The sequence below is a fragment of the Urocitellus parryii genome, chromosome 8 (genome assembly GCF_045843805.1).
Source record: "Urocitellus parryii isolate mUroPar1 chromosome 8, mUroPar1.hap1, whole genome shotgun sequence".
Lineage (NCBI taxonomy): Eukaryota > Metazoa > Chordata > Mammalia > Rodentia > Sciuridae > Urocitellus > Urocitellus parryii.
In genome coordinates, this window is record NC_135538.1 from 112460415 (window position 1) to 112483123 (window position 22709).

The following is a 22709-nucleotide window of genomic DNA, read 5'->3' on the forward strand; positions in this document are numbered from 1 at the left end:
GAACTGCAAGAGCCCTGGGAAACCAGATCCAGACACTAAAGGTCACCAAGACTGAAACCGAAGTAAGTAGCTTAACTAAGTTAAGTGACTTGTCTGAGTGTTACGTAGTACTTAGTAAATAATTCTTGGACTGTTGAATGGAAAACAGTAATTTCTCAAGAATTCAAGGGATCTTTAACAAAGAGTCTTCTGCATATTTTATTCATTTATTTATTTTTATGTGGTGCTGAGGATGAAACCCAGTGCTTCACATACCCCAGACAAGTACGCTACTGCTGAGCCACAACCCCTCCCCCTTCTGCATATTTTTGTATCTTTAACTTTGACTGAAATATTAGAAATGGATTTGATGATGCTATTACAGCATTACCAACAGCCTGGTAGTTGATCTTTCTTTGGTGTTTTTTTGTTTTGTTTTGTTTTTTGTTTTTGTTTTTCACCCAAAGGAGAAAACTATTCACAACAGGATTAGTGTTGGCCCCAGGGCTTTCAGTGGAGTCTCCCACAAATGATGGACAATTAGAAACAAGCAAAACAGGCCCTGGCTCCTGGTCTGAGAGGCCCCAATTCATTGGAGAAGCTGTTGATCTCAACTGTTAGGCTTCAGCCATTGTTCACAATCTGGCATAGAATTAATCCCTTAAGAAAGGACGGAAAAATGCCATTCAGCACAACATAGTTTGTCATCGCATGCATAATGCAGACTTTCCAATTAGAATGCTACAATTTGGAAACTTTCTTCACAGACTGATGAGAGAGCAATTATTTTAAGAAGGGAAAACTCAGTCCACTGGGTTTGCCTGGAGTCACTTCTGACTCAAGCCGCAAAGACAAGAGTTTTGAAATCATATTCACTATTGAATTTTGTATCAAAACACCAGCAAGGAGAGCAATTAGTTGCTGTAAACTGAACCCCTAGTAATCAATGATATGCAGCCAGCCAGAGCATTTATGGAGGATGTAAGCAAAATCACATCTGCTAATCAATTTTAAAAAACCTAGCACTTCACTGCTTTTAGGGAAACACCACAGTAAGAAAGAGGAAAGATGGAGGAGATGGTGTTTAGTATCACCAGGTATTTCATGCAGTGCTCACTCCGTAGAGAGGTTTGTGGCCCTAGCTAAACACTCTTCATCTGCTTCAACAGATCTTGGCCAGTGGTGTCCATTATTCAGCTCCTTTTGGAAATGGCTTCTGCTGAACGGTGGAGGTGTGTGGATGTGTGTGAGAGATGGGGCCTGTTTAAAGAGCTCGCACATACACACACACACATCATTGAGGTGTCTGTCCTGGGCAAGCTCTCTGCAGACATTCCTGGTTGGATACAGGTCAGCAGTGTCTCTTTGTCACTGCAAGTACAAAGGCATAAGAACAGCAACTCTGTGCTCCTGGCAGGAGAAGAAGTGGAGGTTGTCGGTGGGCCTTCCACTTATGCCTTATCAGAACCAAATTCCTATCCATGGAGAAAGAGATGGAGTCAGTTTTCCTTGAGTGTTCTTAAATTGTACTTGCTTTTTTGCTTGAATCAACCAGGAGATTTTTATTCTCCGTGAAGCCTAAATTCCAAGCAAATATGCATTCTGACACATGAATTAGAATCTCACCAAAAACCCCACTGTGTAGGTGAGTCTGAGCCATGGTCTTGATAACCTGAGATCCATCAGTGTCCCTTTTCCACTCAGGAGTCACCATGACCCCCCATTCCCAGCCCCTAGGGACTCCTAATAGAGGAATAGAGAACAAGATTTCCACCAATATGTGCACTTGGCTGCTGTTCAGAAAAAAAGAATTTAGACCAGGAGAAATTATTGAGGTAAAGATCGATAGTCCAGGCTAATAAAAATTAATATCTTCAGCATGCAAACTATGCTAGGCAGTGGATTAATATCCTTTAGATATAGAGGACATTTTGTAAGTCATTAACAAAAGAATAAATGTAAGTAGGAAATGGGTAAAATGTTCAAGTTCAATGATAAGTAAAAAATTGCAAATTAGCTAAATATATTTCATCTATCAAATTGGCAGTATTTGTAAACCTAACCACAATATTGGTGATGATACATGGGCATTTGTTACACACTGGTGGTGATGTGAGTACAACTTGTTATAGATTTTTATTTGGGATGGGGGAGAAGAAAGATATACAGCTATTTTATAATACATACCAAAGCTTCAAAATGTTTGTATGCCCTACTCTAGAAGTTTTGTTTACAGAAACTTTCAAAGGCAGTGATCATGTATTTAGCTAAGAATGTTCATCACAGAATTTTTTTAAGTATTTATTTTTTATTTTTTTAGATGGATACAATATCTTTATTTTATTTTTATGTGGTGCTGAGGATCAAACCCAGTGCCTCACATGTGCTAGGCGAGCGCTCTACCACTGAGCCACAACCCCAGCCCTCATCACAGAATCTTCATACCAGTGAAATAATATCAGCTACCTAAGTGCCTAATAATAAGAGACTGATTAAATAAATTGAGATGTCCAAAAAATAAAATACTACAAAGTCAGCATATGTGATGTATAAGAATATTCAGTATACGAAAAGATGTTCATAATAGATTGTTAAGCAAAATAAGCAAGTTGCAAATAATAGGCACTTTGTATTTGTGTTTACAGTATTCTTATAATTACAGGTGATCTTCATTTTAAAATAATGATTTGCCTTAAAACAAAATGGAGGACTTTATAGAATAGGCCACTTAAAAATTCTTCTAGTGTGCTATCCTTTCAAGATTCTCTACTGGAATGTTTATGATACTCATAATTGGTCATCCTTTTTTATCTTTTCTATAGCCCATATCCTCAAGGCAGTCTTTTTCAATGAAATATTTTGAGGTCTGGTTAGATTCTATTCCTAAAGGGACTGATTGTTTTTGTTTGGATACTCTGTAGCAGTACTAACTCTTGATTATCTGAAAGGTTGACAAATCTGGCTGTCCATAAGTAATCCAGAATCCCAATGAGAAAATCTCTCAACATTGTCTCCCAGCAAACCTGTTACTAGAGCTATTAATGAAGAGAATGATTAATCAGCCTGAAGTCCTTTCCTAATTTCAGTAGCAAACATATATTACTTGATAGCAAACAGCATTACAATTGAAAACAAAGAACTAATGGGAGAGGGGAACATGGGCAGTCCTAATCCTCAATAATAGCTATGTAGGGGACACTAAACTGAACTTTTGCAAAGCCTTTTCATTGATCATAATTATAAATTAAAGGAATGTAATACAAACTACTTTTATAAACTGATAGGTTGCAGGTTGAAAATTCTGACTGGGAATAAAGAAAACATTTGGCAGCAGAATAACAGAACTGGGTGGGCTTTGATTCAGGATACCAGGTTGGAATCCTTATCAATCACTCAGCAACCATGAATTTAGACAAGTTGTTTGATAGCATTAAGCCTTTTCACCATCTGTATAATTTGACAGGAATAATAGTACTCACTAAGAGGATATTTGGAAGGACTTAATAAGACAAATTGTGTAACACTTAACATAGGGACTGAAACACAGTAAGCATTAAGGAAGTACTGTCTTTCATGGTCATTATTACTGTTGTTGGAAGGAATGTATTTGCCCAGACATTGGCTGAGCATAAGCTCTGTGTGAGACACTGGGCCAGGTACTAGGAAGCGAGAACTCAGTGTGCCATATACGCTGCCTTCAGGGTGCTCGCTGTTCTAACTGGTGAAGGAAACAAATGCCCGTGACCAACTTATAAAGCAGTAAGATACTGTGTGAATTTTACATAGGAAGGACTTTTAAGGCTGGAATCATAAAAAACATAGATGATAGAAATCATAGATCTCCTTGCAGAACTGTCAGAAGCAAAATGTAGATCCCATATTGCTTTTTTTATTCTTACTTTTTAATTGAAGAATAATACAGAGTGCACAAATAATTTATGTGTAGCTTTATGAATATTTACATGTCTATACTCAGGTACTACTACCCACATCAAAATTAAAATACTTCTGGCGTTCTAGAAAGTTCTTTCATGCCATTTCCCAATCAATACCTTCCCCAGAGGTAACCACAGTTCTGAAATCAATAGATAAATTTTGTCATCTTTGAGCTTCACAACAGTGGAATAATATTGTCAATGCTCAAGTTCTTGTCTGGGTAGAAAAGTGGGATAAGAAGAAAAGGACCCAAATAATAACTTCCTAAATAATATTTAAGGAAGTTTTGCTAGTGAATATATGTTTGCCTATGTAGAAGATCCTCCATATGTGTGGGTTTGTAACAAACATGTACAGACTTTTATCGTGTCACTATTCCCTAGAAAATACAATGCAACAACTATTTGCATTGAACTCACTTTGTATTAGGTATTATGAGTAACCTAGAGATAATTTAAAGTGTACAGGAAAATGTGTGTATGTTATACACAAATACTATGGCACTTTTTTGGTGTGTGTGTGGTGGTGCTGGGGGTTGAACCTAGGGCCTTGTGCAAGCTAGGCAAGCACTCTGCCAACTGAGCTGTATCCCCAGCCCCCACTATTTTTGTTTTTAGTAGTTTGAGCATCTGCAGGTTTGGGAAGATCCTGGAACAACCCTGCCACGAGTCCTTTGGGATTACTAGATCTCCAAATCAGATAATCTTACCAAAGTTAGGCAAATATACAGGTGAGAATGAGAAGAAACCTAAAACATGATAAATAAAGGTCATGGGGCATGCTAGTTATCATCAATTAGAAAGCAGATTCCTCCATGAGCAGTGATCTCCAGGATGTTACGTTTAGTCAGCCCTGCCAAGTGGTGAATAAGGAAGGAGGACATGGAGACATCTCCCTCCAGAGCCAGTCTTAACCATGCCAGTTAAGTGGACAGAGACTACCCAAAATTGGGGGATTTGTGAAATTAACTCCTACTGAAGAGACGAGCTGCAGACTGTTCTGTTCATACCTTTGGGAAATTCACTTTCTTTCCCCAGTTCTGGAATTGTGATGTGCAGAGGAGGCAGGTTAGAAGGATGAGGTAGACACAGATTGTCGCATGCCTATGTCTCCATGCCAGTGAGAACATTTACAGCAATCTTGTTTTTCTCTTTGTTTAGATTATTACTTTGGGACTGTGATGACCGCAGCTACAGTTACTACGTTGAGGTTTCTACCAACCAGCAACAGTGGACCATGGTGGCTGATAGAACAAAAGTCTCCTGCAAGTAAGTTGCCTCCTTTCAGTAATTTATTCCAATTGTAAGAGCAGACTTTCTGATGGAGTCAGCGGTTCCAAGTATGTATTACTGGGACCACCAAATTATATTCTTCTTTTGAGGTTGAAAATGTATTACATTGGTTGGGGTTGTGGCTCAGTGGTAAAGTGCTTACCTAGCATGTGTGGGGGGCCCTGGGTTGGATCTTCAGCACCACATAAAAATAAATAAATAAAACAAAGGTATTGTGTCTACCTACAACTGAAAAATAAGTATATAAGAAAAGAAAATGTATCATAATAATCCTTTACCATAGTTTGACTATTAATTATCTATGGGAATTTACTTGATAGGACCAAATAAGCTTTCTGTTGAGATTTGAACTTGACTCACACTTTCAAAAATAATGTATATATCTAAGTAGGAAAAAGAAAGATACTTTCCTTATGCAATCCTCTCTCAGATCTTTCCCACATCCCACACTATTCCTTTAAGATATTTTTTTTTCTTCCTTAGAGAATTTTGCTGACGTGATACATACTTCAAAAATTATTCTGGGGCTCTATCTTACTCTCCACCCTCATACCAGTCTCAGAGTTAGCTAAAAATTTATCTCATCTCCGTGTTAGCTAGCTGTTACCAGAATTAAGGAAAGCCTTGTGCCTTAGGCTCTTTGTGGGCAGAGGCATTTAATGCACTTAGCACGGGAGCTCTGAGCTTACCTAGTTGCAGGAACAGCTGGCAGGAAGGATTCTGTGGGTTCTGACCAGCCTAGAATCAGTATGTGAAGAGAGCCTTTTTGTACAGCCAGATTCTCTGGGAGACAAGACAGCAAATGGCTGATTTTTCTTTCTTTTTTTTGGTACTTGGGATTAAACCCAGGGGTGCTTCACCACTGAGCCACATCTCCACATCTCCAGCCCTTCTTCTCTTTTTTTAAATAATGTATTTTTTATACCTTTATTTTATTTATTTATATGTGGTGATAAGGCTTGAACCCAGTGCCTGCCTCACACATGCTAGGCAAGTGCTCTACCACTGAGCTACAGCCCCAGCCCCCAAGCCCTTTTTTTATGTTTTATTTAGAGACAGGGTCTTACTAAGTTGCTGAGGCTGGCTTTGAACCCATGATCTTCCTGCCTCAGCCTCCTGAGCTGCTGGGTACGCTACCACACCCAGCTCTTTTTTAAATTGCATTATTGTTCTGTGTTAGTCCAATTTCTATTGCTGTGTTAAAATACCTGGAAAATCAACTTATAGGGAGGAAAAGTTTGTGTAGGTTCTTGGTTTCAGTCCATGGTCACTTGCTCTTGTTGCTTTGGGCCTGTGGTGACACAGTAGAGCAATCAGGGCAGGAACATATGACTGAGGAGGCCTGTTCACCTCATGGCAGCTGAGAAGCAGAGAAGGAGGAAGGAGATGGGGTCCTAATATTCCCTTCACGTCCTTGCCCCCAGTGACCTAACTTCCTTCCACCTGACCCACCTCCCAGTAGCAACCATAGACTGACAACCAGATCTTGACCACAGTTGCCTTTGGGGGACATTTTCAGTCCAAACTTTGACAGATTCACATTCTATAAATTCACCCCTTATAAAGTGTATGATTCAGTGCTTTTTAGTATACTCACAGAATTGTGCAGCCATCACTTCCAACATTCTAGAACATCTTTATCACTCCAAAATGAAGCCTTCTCTTCATTAACAGTCACCCACCCCATTTCTTTTCAACTCCCCCAATCCAGCAGCCAGCAATCTTCTTTCTCTCTCTATGGATTTTTTTTTTAAAGAGAGAATGAGAGAGGAGAGAGAGAGAGAGAATTTTTAATATTTATTTTTTAGTTCTCGGCGGACACAACATCTTTGTCGGTATGTGGTGCTGAGGATCGAACCCGGGCCGCACGCATGCCAGGCGAGCGCACTACCGCTTGAGCCACATCCCCAGCCCCTCTCTATGGATTTTCATATAATGGACATCTCATATAAATGAAATCTTATATGACCTTGTGTTCCTTACTTCTACTTAGTGTGATGTTTTCCAGGTTAATTCATGATTGTAACATATATCAGAGTTTCATTTCTTTTTAAGAATAAATAGTATTCCATTGTATAACCAAATTTTTTTATCCATTCATCAGTTGGTAAATATCTGAATTATTTCCACTTTTTATTGTTATGAATAATGCTACTATGAATAGTATATATATAAGTTTTCATATGAACATATTCAGTTTTCTTGGGTATAAACCTAGAAATAGCTATTGAGTCCTGTGGTAACTGTGTTTGACTTTTTGAAGAACTTCCAAGCATTTATATAGCAGCTAACACCATTTTCTGTTCCTACCAGCGGCGTATGAGGCATTCTAATTTTCCACAAGCACTTGTTGTTGTCCATCTTTTTGATCACAGAATGTGGAGGTGAAGTAGCATATCATTGTGGCTTCAATTTGCACTTACCTAATGGCTAATGATGTTGAACATCTTTTCAGGTGCTTACTTGACCAAGATTTCTAAATAGCATTAACAATGGCTTGTCTGAGGGCATGTTTGACACCATCACCATTACTATTATATTATCACAAAGCACATGTATGTTGATTAAGGTAGCACTTGCTGCTGTAACAAATAATTTTCAGTATTTCAGTGACTTAACACAATAGTGTATTTCTCAGTCATCTAACAGTCACTGTGGGTGTTCTGTTGTTAAGTGGCCGTTCTCCACAGATGAATGAGGAACCCACGCATCTCCCTTCTTATAGTTCCACCATCATTTAGAGCCTCCTCAGCATCACGTACATCTAGCTGGTAGACAGGAAAAGAAAAGAGAAATAGATACTTGTATGCTAATGTGGATGTAGTCCATTCCTGGCTAGGCAGGAAATTCCCATTGAAGCATAGATTTTGTGGGCATTTCTGCCACAGCTTAAGAAAACTAACAATTATATCCTAATTAATATTCCAGTACCTGCATTATTTTATCTCTTTTTGTCTGAATACAAAATGCTTGTGGGGTATTGTCTTTATTTTATAGAAGAAGAAATGAAGCTCAGAGAGAGTATCTTTTCCAAGGAGTGGAGCTAAGATTTAAACCCAGGGCTCTTTCCAGCCTACCACATTGCCTCCTAGTACCAAAGCGTTACCTGAGGGCCAAGCCAGGCTAAATGATGGAAAAGGGCAGATGAAATGGTTAACTTTTCCCAAGCTCCTGGGACCCTCTTTATGAAACTAGAGGGTCTCAGAGGCCCATAAGCAACCAGCCATCCATTTGTCTTTCCAGAGTGTCTGCTCATTGAGTGTGTAGCTCCGGGACCAGATCTGTGCTTCCTCAAAACTTGTCATCTTTGATGTTTATCCATCCCTTTTGACATTTTGTATGTTATAAAATATATTCCTCATCTTTCTCTCTTTTATTTTCCTCTGCCAAAGGTGCTATACCAGGTGTGTTTTTAACAAGATCTGGTTGACTGTTGACCAGGTACATGTTATAATGATGTTGTATTTAGTGAAATGTTTTTTTTTTTAATTAAAAAACGCATTCACTAATAACTCCTCTCATGTAACTTTGCATTAAGTCATCAGTATCTTTGTTTGCTTCCATTACTTAATGGATTTAAATAATTTATGTTTTTAACTTTGTATTTTAGCACTTAGATGCTCCAGCAGTGTTTTACATATTAATAAATAAATAGTACAGTAGAAGAATAAGAGTAGTGAAAAGACAAGTACCTTTTAACCCTATAAGGATCAATGGAACCCAGGGTTATGATTTTACATTTACAGGCATATCCTGAATTTACTGTGCTTCCTATTTTCAAGTTAGGCCTTAAGAAACTGAAAATATATATAAATGATTAAAAAAAAAAAAAAGACTTCTTAACTAACATACTCCAGAGCAGACCTCAAGAGAGGATTCTATTAACTTTAAGAATTGTAGCGTGTTCTTATTGAAATAGAATGTGAGTCATGTTATAAATAAAATTACATGGAATATTTAAAGATCATAGCTCTGTCTCTTGATAGCATTTTTCCTTGTCAAGAGATGAGAGCTCGGATTTCTGCTGTTCTCAGAGAAATCTCTCAGAATGAGCAGCTCCCTGTCTTTGAGCTCTGTCTGGGATTGGTATTTTCCTTTCTAGTTCTCAGGTTCTTTCTGCTAGACTTGACGCTTCTCTTGTTTTCATTCAGGCTGGGGTCATCTTCTGCTGTAGATAACCTTGCTTTTGTATTAACTTTTTTTTGGGGGGGGGGCGGGGGGTGGGTTCTATGGATTGAACCCCAGGTGTTGTGCATACTAGATAAGCAGTCTACTGCTGACCCATCCCCAGCCCTGTACTAATTTTTTAAAATTAATTTTTACCCCTCTTTCCTTACCTAATATAATAATGTACACTTTAGCCTTATTTTGCTTTTCCAAGCATTGATTTCTTTTCTCTGCTGTCCTTTAAATTGTTGAACAATTGATCTGTTTATTCAGCTCTTAAGTTATAAACGCAAACATGCACATGGAAATTAATTTAAGTAATGCAGAGATCCTTTTGTAAAAAGTGAAATTTTACCTTCCCATCTTCTGTTCCACTCCTTGGAGGTAACTACTTCTGACTTTTTTGTTTTGTTTTGTTTCTAGTTTTTGTAACTTCTTGATTTTAATATTTTGAACCTCTAATAATTAAATTATCAGCTTTACTAACTTTTGCTATAATTCACTTCAGCACTCTTCATTTTTGTTAGTTATGATTTTCACTTTAGTTCTATTATTTGCCTTTTAAAATTAAATGATATACTTAAACCTCTATTTTTTTTCATCTATCAATTGTGGACAGTAGTTTCTGGTTTCCTACTATGTTGATGAAGAAATTATACCCCTCTATTTCCGTTTGTCTTTCTTCTTCCTACTTCCCATCTTTTGTAAGCTGTCCAACCTCACTGACCTTATAAAGGTTTATGATGTGGGGGCTGGGGCTGGGGCTCAGTGGTGGAGCAATTGCCTTGCGCGTGTGAGGTACTGGGTTTGATCCTTAGCACCACATAAAAATAAATATATAAAAATATTGTACCAACTACAACTAAAAAAATTTGAAAAAAGTTTATGATGTGTACATTTTGTTCTGTAACCTATGCTGAAGTTTTCCATGTGTTAACTATAAAATAATCCTAAGAAGGGAAAATAACTGAGAGCTCATTATAATATTCTGATTATATAACATTGTTTGTTCACAACATATCTAGTATGGATATGCATTGAGAGAAATATTCTATGTCACTAAGCATGCGCCCCTCTGGGAAGAATTGTACCCTGTTCAGATCTAATAGATCAGATTTTCTTATGAATGTCAGAATTATCCCACATGTTGAATAGCTTTTTGTTTTTCTGAAGTTCCTAATTGCCTCTTTTTCCTGTTACAGAGCTTTTAAAACATACTGTTTGTTCATTGGTTAATTTTGAGAAGATTGCTTCCTACACCTACTCTACAGCTGTGGTCCTAAACTTCCTTTCTCTTTCCTCTCTAGATTGGCAATATTGTTTCTTGGATTTTTTTCCTTTTTTTGTTTCTTCCTTCCTTTTATTTTTTTATATTTGTGTGTGTGTGTGTGTGTGTGTGTGTGTGTGTGTGTGTGTGTATTGTGGAATGTAGTAAAGGCTTAACAGGATCCTTTTCCATTTGCATGACATACTGACCTTAGGTTCCCTTACTTTCTAGATCCATTTCCCTGAAAATCTAATAGAAGTGGAACGTTAGCTGTTATTCAGTAGCACTGCTTATGATAAAAATTGCCCTGGTCACTAAATTGCATCTATCTTGGGAAGACTGTAAATATCTGGTTAAGAGACAGCTTTGGGCTTTCCTAAGTGTGAAAACTTTTGTAAATTCACATGTTCCATGCGATTCTGGGATCTGTGCTCATGGAATGGTTACAAGGGATATTGGTTTCTATTTGGAATGTGAGGCTTCTAAGCCATAGTGTCTCCACACCTGCCCGTTATTGAGTCTTATCCACTGTTACCTGATTATCACCTGCAGGGCAAAAAGAGTAGCTCCTAGGACAGTTATGTAGACTGCTAGAAAGACTCCCACTGGGAAGAAATGCCTGAAGCTGCCCTGATGGCTGCCATGTTTCCATTCTCTCTCCTAGGTGAACCTACAGCCAAGTGTGGCTCGTTGGGTCTTTTGAGTCTGATCATTTAGTTGGGTCTTTTGAGTCTGATCATTTAGTTAAGAAAAGATCATTCCTGGCCATTGCATTGTGTAAATCTGTAGGTTTTGTTTTGTTTTCTTCCAGAAAAGGTATATGGAAAGCAAATTTTCAGAATTCTTGCATATCTTGATCATAATTTGCGTATAGTATTCAGAAGTTTGAAATCTTGGACTTATTACCATCTAGCATCTAATGTTGCTGATGAGAATCTGATATGTCTAATACTTAGTCCTTATAGTAATTTACTTTTCTCTATAGAAGCCGCTAAAACCATCTCTTTATCTCTGGTGGTCTTAAAGTTCACAGTGCTACGCCTGGCTGTCAGTTTTCCTCCATCCTGCTCAGCTTGCTTCACTGTGGAAGTCTGCCTGGTTGTCAATTTATGAGAGTGATACTTCATTTGCCTGCCACCTTCTAGAAATTACTAAAAATCTTTGATGGCTTCCCTTCCAGTTTGCAGTACCTTTACAAATGTATTCTTTTGTATCTCTTTGAAGGCAGGCAGTGGTTTTCAGGAAGCGGGAGAGAGAGAGGTAGATGAGCCCACAGTATAGGCCATCTTGCACTCGAATTTCCAAAAGTTGTACTGGGTGGACTGACTTATAGTCAGCTATTGATAATCCTGAGTGCCTGGCTGTACCTCTGCCACATTAGGTAGTTGTCTTGTTTCATTCCAAAGTGTACTTCCTCACATATTGACAGCATTTGTGTTCACATTTTTAATCATTTTGTCCCTTTGCCATGGTCCTGTTGGATAATGTTTGCCAAAGTGTGAGTTTCCTCAGCCATCATCCCTCCCAGACTGTGTCCTTGGCAAACATTTTGGCAAATGTAAATGATTAGGTATGAAGACTTGGGTAATCATGAGGGCTGGGGTTGTGGTAGAGCGCTTGCCGAGCATGCTTGAGGCACTGGGCTCGATCCTGGCACCCCATAAAAATTAACAAAATAAAGGCAATGTGTCCATCTACAATTAAAAAAAATTTTTTTTAAAGAATTGGGTAATAATGAAAATTTGACTTTTCCACTTGAGAGTTCTTTGGTCATAATCTAGAACTACCTAGTTTCTCTAGCTATTAACTTCTAATTTTCTCACAAATGTTCTGTCTGCCTGCCAGATTTACCACCCAGATTCCCTTCTGAATAGTTTTTTTTCTTCAACTAAGTGTTCATTAAAAATGATGTTGTAAAGACTTTTTAATAACTCAAGAAAAATACTTACATAATGAGATTTTTTAAAACAGGGTACAAAATTATAGAAGTATTATCAAAAGTAGGGGAAAATGATGAAAGAAGAAAACCAAAAGGAAATTTGCGAAAATAGGACTAATGGTTGCCTTTGTGGAGCAGGATTATGGAACTTATTTCTAATTTTATGCATTTTTTAACTAATTTACATATATTTATTTTAAAGTCTAAAAAATCATATTTGAAGAAAAATTTTTCTTTGCTGCAGCTGTTGACGTTTTGTGGATGTCTGTCCTTGTCATTACTTGAGTAGCATATGCCAGCAGAGTGGCACACTTTATTCACTGCCAGCAGTAAATCAAAGAAATTAACTAAGTGCTGTACATGGCAGGAGCTCTTCAGGACCTTGATGCCACTTACCCCCGGCACAGGCTGTGCTTCCCTGAAAAGGACACTTGAACCACATTCTGCTCATTCTTCTCCCAGGAGGGTCCCCAGGGCAGCTTCTCCTGAAGCACTTTTTTCTTTGCCTTTCCCCTGGACTCCAGAAACCCATTTCCATCTGAGTGTCCCTTCACCAAGGGGCCTGGCCTGGGAGAGGAGGGGGCACCCCATGGGAGCACGCAGTTTCTGCAGCATCCTGACTTAGGAAGTGTCTCCCCTCTGCCCTCCCTAAGAGACCTGCAGGTGGGGCCAGCTCGTCTGCTGTCCAGGCGTCAACATGATTGTGTTCATATCTGAGTCCTCTTGCTGACTGTGCTGTCCCTTACAGTCAGTAAGTGGCCTGGGGAAGGGCAGCACTGTGGGTCCTGATTCTGTAGGTAGTGCTAGTTATTCACCTGGGAACCTTTGAAAGAGGAATCATGTTTCTTCTCAGTGCTGAAGTGGCTGAGGACAACAGGATAAATTCAAGGTGGAGAGTTAGAGGCTCAGTAAACCCTTCTGTAGAGCAGCAAGATTGAAAAATCGCACATTGAAACCTAGACAATTGACTCCGAATGCTGTTTTCTGCATCTTCTTTCCCGTTTTTGGTGACAGTTGAGAAAGCTTTCTTTATACCCGTTTGTTTCTTAGCCTGACACTCAACAGCACAAAGCCATTGGGCCTGTTCCAGGAGGTCACTGGTACCCATGTGATTGGAGGTCGTATGTAGAGGGCTTGGTGTCACTAACGTGATGCATGAGAGAGCCCATGGGTTTGAGAGGAGGAAACGCCATCACTGTCGACACTGCTGACGAGAAGTTCACAGTCAGTGTCAGGTTCAGTTTCCAGGAAGGGATTGAAGCTCATGACTGTCACATAGATCCTGTGCTGAAATATCACTGTTTTCTTGTGAGTTTCTGCTGTGGTAATTTCTCAGCTTTCTCATTCCTGCAGGGCTGGAGGAGTGTGTTTACTTGTTCCTTCTGGAAGTGTGAGCCAATTAATAGACTCTGGTTGTGTAATTGTCACTTTTAAACTGCTCGATGGAGATTTTATTTCTCTCTTTCCATGCTTAATTCCATTTTTCTACACAGCATTTGACAATAATGAAAAAACAGTCATGTTCTTTCTTGAATTTTATTTAAAGGGCAAACATTGGTGTTAATTTTGTCAAGACTTTTAGAATTTGAGCATTAAAAAACATGTCCTTATAAGATGAATGGGAAAAAAAAAAGAAGACGACGAAAGAAAGAAAGAGAAGGAAAAAAATTCAGATACACTCATAGAGGTCAGTTTTAGTACTTGGCAGATCCCTGTGTTAGTGACAAATATCAGAGCCTGCCCTGTGGAAGGCATCTCTATGTTTGACCAGGCTTGGCGACACCTGTTAATCAAACTCTTGTTCATGAACTATGAACTGCCTTGAACAGATGAATATTTGGTTTATGTATTTATTTAGCAGTGTTGGGGATCACTTCTAGGGCCTTGTGCATGCTAGGCAAACACAACCTAGAAGACTGTGTTAGAGCAGGAAACATTAATAGAGAGTCTGTCATTTGTACTTCAACCTTTAGAGGGGACTTATCTTTTGTATTTAAGAAGGTTTTTTTGTTTGTTTGTTTGTTTGTTTTGTTGTACTAGGGTTTGAACCCAGGGCTTCATGAACTACATCCTTAGACTTTTTTATTTTTTATTTCTTAGTTTGAGACAGGGTCTTTCTGTGTTATCCAGGCTGGCCTCAAACTTGTGATCCTCCTTCCTCAGCCTCCCAAGTAGCTAGGATTACAGGTGTGAACCACTGTGTTAGTCAAGTTTCCATTGCTGTGACAAAATACCTGAGAATATCAGCTTGAGGAGAAAGATTGGTTTGGGATCACAGTTTCAGCCCACCTTAGCTGGCACCATTGCTGTGGTCCTGTGGTGGAGAGGGCTTGGTGAACAGAGCTGCTCATCTCATGGCGACTGGGAAGCAGAGGAAATGATGGGGTCAAAATATAGTTCCTAAGGGCATGCCCCCAGACACCCTCTCCCTCTAGCCGTGTTTCACCTCCTACAGTCTCTACACCTCCTAGTCCATTCAGCTATGAGCTCCTCAGTGGACTAATCCACTATGAGATCGGAGACCTCATGATCTGCTCGCTTCCCCAAATCCCCGTCTCTGAACATTGCTGCATTGGGCACCCTGCCTTCAACACATGAGTCTTTGAGGGACAGTTCATATCCTAACCATAACAACCCCCATACCCAAACTTTGGAACATGTATGGAAAATGGATTTTGATGCTAATATGTGAACTTCCTGAGTTCTAAATTTAGAGCTATCTGCAGGTCCTGTGGACCCCCAGGGGGAGGCTCCCCCCACCCAGAACACTTGATAGGTGAAGAATCTGGAAGGCATGAAGTCCTCTTGGGTAGCAAATGAGGAGGAAGGAGAATCTGAGAGCTCTCGTTTCCCTCTTCCTTACTTAACCAGGAACCATGTTATTCTGTAAGTGTAATATTTTTTTTCCATGCCTATTATAAAAACAATGAAACATACCTCAATTCTTAGTGAACTGTGTGAGCACCCTTAAAATGTACATGGTCAGAAAGATTCTTCTTTTATTATAGACATAATTTTCATATTAATATCATATTCCAAATGACAAAAACACATCGGGTCACACTAGTCCATCCACCATCACTTTTCTTCCGCTGTTCTCCACTCGAGCAGCCTCCCCCCTGCTCCCTGCAGCCTCCCTCAAGTTGTCTTCACTCACTGCAGCGAGAGGAAACTTCTCCAGCGCACCTTTGCCTCACCCTGCTTAGGATCGTTCACTGTCTGCATCGCTCCCTGGATCAAGATCAGAATTCTTCACATGGCCTTCAGTGCCTCCCCTGCCTCTCCTGGCTCACCACCCCACTCTCCCTATTTTCCACGTTCCTGTCTCTTGAGTTCTTTTCCCTTCCCACCATGCATCATGCTCTTCCCCACCACAGACAGAGGCTTTGCCCTTGTCATGATGGCCTCTGTCTGGGGCCCACGCACCTGCCCTTTGTCTGGTTAACCTCCATTATCCTTTCTCAGCTCAAGGGCCGCTTTCTGAGGACAGTGTGCTCTTTCCACTCATCCCCATCAGACCACTTTGTTGCCCTGTCTTATAGATCTGAGCTTCTTTCCGTCACAGCCCATACTGTAGCTTGCAGTGACCATTTCTTTTCCTGGTGGTTAAGCTCCTGTTGTTCTTCCCCCTAGAAGGTCAGCTGCATGAGAGCAGGGGTTTGGTGTCTCTACCTCCTCTCTTATCCATGGCAGCCTGGCGAGGACCTAGCACTTACAGGGGTCAGTGTGTATTTGTCTGAACTTATGGCTGCCCGAGTGCCATCACGGTATCCGTTCATGCTGACCCGCTGGTTTTGTTTATCTGGTTACAGTCTGGACATCCTGTAAGTGGTTTTTGTCACAGAAGTCTGTACATCTGGGTTCAGATGTGATCACATGGAGCAAGGAAGGGTTTGTGTGAGAACATACACGTTTCCCTACCTAGTCTTTGTAGACTATGAATGTGTCTTCCCCTCTTTATTAATCCATCATCGATCTGTCATCCTTGATTCACTTACAGCCTTATTCCACAGATTTTAATTCAGTCGTTGCCAGAGGTTCAGTTTTCTCTGGTCTCTACATCTCTCCTTGCCCCTCAAGTTAATGACCTGGATCCCCAGTAACAGTTTATCATTTGAGGTTGGTTATTGGCTAGATGTCCATTACCTTTATTTTTAACCACTCTTTGGAGAGAAAAGTTCTACTTTATGGAGGGGCCAAGTGCTTTTAGAACTGTTTGCCAGCTGTGTCCCTTTCACTTTGGAAATTGATTTGCTTTAAAATCCCAAGTTTGTCAGGTTAATATGTTTCAATTGCTTCTCTGAATTTTCAGAGTAAAAGGTTAAAAAATAAGAGCTGACCTTAAACTCTGGAGAGGGACTCAAAAATCTCTTGCCAAGGCAGCCCAGTCCCTCTTCCAGCGTGGTAGGAGTCTGAGGCACATAAGAGACGTTGCTCTGAACTCCTGGAGAGCTCTCCTACCTCCTCTGGTCTCAGGATGGCTGCAGAAGGTTCCAGTCCCAGCACCAGGTGCCCAGTCAGCACCCCTTACTGTGAGCCAGGCTTGATTCACCCCTTCTGTGAGGCGGCATTGCCAGTAAAGGAATGCAGACGTGGGACCTGCCCCACAGCCCTAGTGTAGGCAAGCCGCTGAGCACCACAGTACCTGTCAACACAGATCTTACCACATTGCCCAGGTTGGCCATGAACTTGTGATCCCACTGCCTCAAACTCCCAGATAGCTGGGATTCCAGGCATGCACCACCAAACCCAGCTTTGGTTTGGTCAATGCTAGGGATCAAAACCAGGCCCTGATGCATGCTAAACACATATTCTGCCACTGAGCTGCACTCCCAGCTCATACATAAGCATCTAAAAATGAATACCAGCATCTACAGAAAAGGAAAATAGAACTCATTTATTGACAGTAAGCAAAGGCACAGGAAGGGAAGGCCTTGTAGTTTTGATCATATCTTCTTAAAGTGACCCACCTGTTTACTAAATTATAGTCAGAAATCAGCAGAAGTCTCTGTCCTGGTAATCATGCTATGATTAATGCTAGCTCAGCTCTATCGCAGAGTGCCAAGAGGTTTGTGTTTTCTTCCTGGGTAAAAAGAAAAAGGAAGAAAAGAGGAAGGTAGGAATTAAGAGGGTTGATATGAATTCAGAGATCCAGCATGTGCATAGATTAACTTTTAGAGCTGAGGCAATTGTGAATGGGGTAGTTTTCCTAATTTCTCTGTCAGAGGATTCATCATTAATATATAGAAATGCATTTGATTTATGGGTATTGATTTTATATCCAGCTGCTTTGCTGATTTCATTAATTAATTCTAAAAGTTTTCTGGTGGAGTTTTTTGGATCCTCTAAGTATAGAATCATGTTGTCAGCAAATAGTGATAGTTTGAGCTCTTCTTTTCCTATTCGTATCCCTTTAATTTCTTTCACCTAATTGCTCTGACTAGTTTCAAAGGACTATGTTGTATAGAGATGGTGGAAGGGGGCATCCCTGTCTTGTTCCAGTTTTTAGAGGGAATGCTTCCAATTTTTCTCCATTTCAAATGATTTTGGCCTTGAGTTTAACATAGATAGCTTTTACAATGTTGAGGTATGTTTCTACTACCCTTAGTTTTTCTAATGTTTTGAACATGAAAGGCTGTTGCTGTATTTTGTCAAGTGCTTTCTCTGCATCAGTTGATAAAATCATATGATTCTTATCTTTAAGTCTATTGATGTGATGGATTGTGTTTATTGATTTCCATATGTTGAACCAACCTTGCATCCCTGGAATGAATCCCACTTGATCATGATGCACTCTTTTTAAAATATGTTTTTGTATGCAATTTGGGAATAAACTTAACGAAAGAGGTAAAAGACCTCTACAACGAACGCTAAAGAAAAAAAAATAAAAACCTAGAAAATAGAAAGATCTCCCTTGTTCTTGGATAGGCAGAATTAATACTGTCAAAATGGCCATACTACCAAAAGCACTATACAGACTTAATGCAATTCCAATCAAAATCCCAGTAACATTCCTCATAGAAATAGAAAAAGCAATCATGAAATTCATCTGGAAAAATAAGAGATCCAGAATAGCCAAAGCAATCCTTAGCAAGAAGAGTGAAGCAGGAGGCATCACAATAACAGACCTTAAACTATACTACAAAGCTATAGTAACAAAAAATGGCATGGTATTGGCACCAAAATAGGCATGTAGACCAATGGTACAGAATAGAAGACACAGAGACAAACCCACATCAATACAGTTATCTCATACTAGACGAAGGTACCAAAAATATACAATGGAGAAAAGATAGCTTCTTCAACAAATGGTACTGGAAAAACTGGAAATCTGCATATAGCAAAATGAAAATAAATCCCTAACTCTCACCATGCACAAAACTCAAAGTTAATTAAGGATCTAAGAATTAGACCAGACACGCTGTGCCTAATAGAGGAAAAAAGTAGGCCCAAATCTTCATCATGTCGGATTAGGCCCTGACTTCCTTAACAAGACTCCTGAAGCGTAAGAAATAAAATCAAGAATTAAGTAATGGGATGGACTCAAACTAAAAAGCTTCTTCTCAGCAAAAGAAACAATCAGTGAGGTAAATAGAGAGCTTACAATTTGGGAGCAAATTTTGCCATACACACATCAGAGCACTAATCTCCAGGATATATAAAGAACTCAAAAAACTTAACACCAAAAAATCCCCAAAATTTTAATTGATGCAATCTAGGTGTACATAATTATTTGGCTGCCATCACTCCCTAGCCTGTCCCTCCTCCCTCTCCACCTGTAAGCAACATTTTTTTAAAAAAACCAAAACAAAACCAAGCAACCCAATCAATAAATGGGCTAAGGAGCTGAACAGACACTTCTAAGAAGATGATATGCATTCAGTCAACAAATATATGAAAAAATGTTCAGCAACTCTAGTAATTAGAGAAATTCAAATCAAAACTACTCTAAGATTTCATCTCATGCCAGTCAGAATGGCAGATATTTCAGAATACAGAGAATAATAAATGTTGGTGAGACGTGGGGGAAAAGGCACAGTCATTCATTACTGATTGGTTGCATCAAGTTGCAGTCCTATCTGGAAAGCAGTATGGAGATTCCTTGGAAAACTGGGAATAGAACCACCATTTGACCCAGCTATCCCACTCCTTGGTCTATACCTAGAAGACTTAAAATCAGCATAATAACGTAATTCAGCCACATCAATGTTTACAGCAGCTCAGTTCACAATGGTTAAACTGTGGAAGCAACCTAGATGCCCTTCAATAGATGAATGGATAAAGAAACTGTGGTGTATATATACAATGGAATATTACTCAACATTAAAAGAGAATAAAATTATGGCACTTGCAGGTAAATGGCTAGAGTCTAAATGTTCTCTCTGATAAGTGGATGCTGATCCATAATGGGAGGGACATGGGAAAAATAGAGAAACTTTGATGGGGCAATGGGGAGGAAGGGATGGATGGGTAGGGGGAATGGGAGTAGGAAAGACGGTGGAATGAGATGGACATCATTACCCTAGGTAATGTATGACTGCACATGTGGTGCGACGCTACATGGCTACATAGTGTACAACCAGAGAAATGTAAAGTTGTGCTGCAGTTGTATACAGTGAATCAAAATGCATTCTGCTGTCATGTATACCTAATTAAAATTTTTTAAAAATGTTGCTTAGAGGTGGGGAGGGAGGAGGGACAGGCTAGATGGCAGCCAAAGGATTACATATACCTAGATTGCATCAGCCACAGCCACTCAAAAAAAAAAAAAAAAAAAAAAAAAAAGCACTTTTAAAGCTGAAGGGGACACACTTCTTGACTCTGTCTAGCTTGTCTTGTTCTCTGGCTTCAGCTGTCTCCATTCATATTCTCTCTTGGCCCCTCTTGGGATGCTGCCTGAAACTAAAACTCATCATCTTCTCTGCCTTGGTGATCTTGGCCTGAGCACCATCTCCCAGATGGGAAGCTGAGACAGCAGGTGCAAGTACTTTCCAGACTCTTGTCTGATGGCAGGACCAGATTAGTGCCCAGGTCTCCCGATTCTAAATCATTTTCCCCCAGAAGTTCGCACGGCCTAAAAGACTATAGTGAAAAAACTGACACAAGTAAGGATACAGACATGATCAAAGTAAGGAATGCAGTTAGAGAGGTTTTCTGAAGAAAAAAAAAAAAAGACATTTTGAGCCTTCCTACCTGCTGTGGGCCCATGTCCCATCTGGGACAACTGGCAACTTCCCAACCAAAGGACCTGTGAGCTTCAGATTTCAAAGCCATATAAAGGTACAAGGCAGAAATAGACGTATCTTCAGAGGTGTGATGAAAACTGTAGATTACAAAGAAGTCCACCTAGATTTTTAAAAATATTTTTTAGTTGTTACAGTCTTATTATTTTATTTATTTCTATGTGGTACTGAGAATTGAACTCAGGGCCTCACACATGCCAGGCAAGTGCTGCTGAGCCCCAGCCCCTCCACCTAGATTTTAATATGATTTCCTATCCTGCCATTATTAACACTTCTTCCCAGAATATTAATTTGACCAGCCTATTAGCTGTATCTTAATTCATACTTTGAAAATCGGTTTTGAAAGTATAGCCTCTACACCAGTGGTCAGGTCTAGATTATCTAGGGCTTCATTATCCAGGCTATAGAGCATATTAGCCTCTGTTTTTCTTCCTTTTTCCTTCCTATTGCCTATTTTTGAAAAAATCATTACACTGTTCATTAGGCCATTTATTAGACTATTTCCTTCCACCAAGAGAGACTTGCACGTGTGTGTGTTTTTCCTTCTGTTTTAAGCCAAGATCCATAAAGCATATTTTCCCCACAGTTGTCTTTTTCTTTTCATGATCCCTTGAAATGGGATGTAAGTGAATTTCACTGTGGTGTTGTAAATTATGTACTGAGTATCAGTAATAAACATTTCTTACAAAGTTTGAAAGTGCAGTTTCAGAGTGGTGATCATCTGGAATTGCACACATTTACCAGCTGCTTCAGAAGGAGTTCGTGCAGACCCACAGTACAAAGCTAAACAGAGCACAAGAGTGTTTAACCTCCTGGTGCTGAGGTCAGCGTTCTTGGCCTCAGGAGTGGTCATCTTGTTCTTCCTTCTACCTCCAGGCAGCATTGCATGTTAAATTTGTCCTGGAGACCTTGTGGCTTTCCTTTGGTGAAGATGCCTGGGTAATATCACTTGCTTACCTTAGTGTAAATTTCCTCTGGGGGGGTGAGTCTCAGGCAGAAGAGGACGGCACGCACTGGTAGTGCTCTGCTAGAGGAGAGCACCCGGTTCACATTGTTCCTTTTCCCTTGCTAATTCTCTCGGGAGTTCCTGGACTATGGGATTTGGCAGTTCTGACTGCTGAGCTTTGAATACAGAGTCTGTTCTCTAGGTATTCTGGTGTGGGGGGCAGGACAAGAAGGAGGGGCTCCTAGAACTTAGTTACAGTTTGTTTTACATTTCTGAATCTTCTGAGTTCCAACCCTGTGCTAATCTAATGTTGAGGACTCCAAAGTTCCCGTTTCCCACAGCACCATCGAGCTACCCTTCTATCACAGCCTCTGCCCGTTTCCAGGCGCTTCCAGCAGCCCAACCGAGAGCCACCATGCAGAGAGCCGCCAGAATAGTGGCAATCAAGTTTTTAAGACGTGGCCTCTACAGTTACAGTGCATTCCATTCATTTGTGGATTTCTAGTCTTATTTTCAAATTTATACTTTCACATTGCAGTCTTATGCTTAATATTAATATTAGCTAACTTTACACATTTCTGAGGAAGTGAGCAAGGAACACAGAGCACAGTCTTCTAAGCCTCTTATATTTAGGAATGGAACAGCTGATAATTTTTAGGCACTGTTTCCTTCTTTTGAAACTTCCTATAATTATCATTCAACCATTATTGAATAATTCCCCTTCCAGGACCCCAGTCTGTGTGACACAGGCTCAAGTTAGCTTTAAAAAAAATAATCTGATTTTTACCCATTTATTACCCACTGTGTTAGGTCAGGCCCTGTGCTGAGCACACCCCTCCTCTGTGGGCTTACTAGTTCAACCTTCCCAGTCTCAATTTGCTCGGGACCAGCAAGAATGAGAGGCCTCAGCTGAGCACAGTGGTTTACTCCTATAATCCCA

At 39.9% G+C, this 22709-nt stretch overlaps 1 protein-coding gene across 1 annotated transcript in view; it reads left to right on the forward strand.

The window, feature by feature from the left end:
• Btbd9 (BTB domain containing 9) overlaps positions 1-22709 on the forward strand; it is a 415087-nt gene that overhangs the window by 329254 nt on the left and 63124 nt on the right. Inside the window, exon 9 of the mRNA XM_026383694.2 lies at positions 5076-5183. Coding sequence (XP_026239479.1) covers positions 5076-5183 — 108 coding nt within the window. The remainder of the gene's footprint in view (positions 1-5075; positions 5184-22709) is intronic.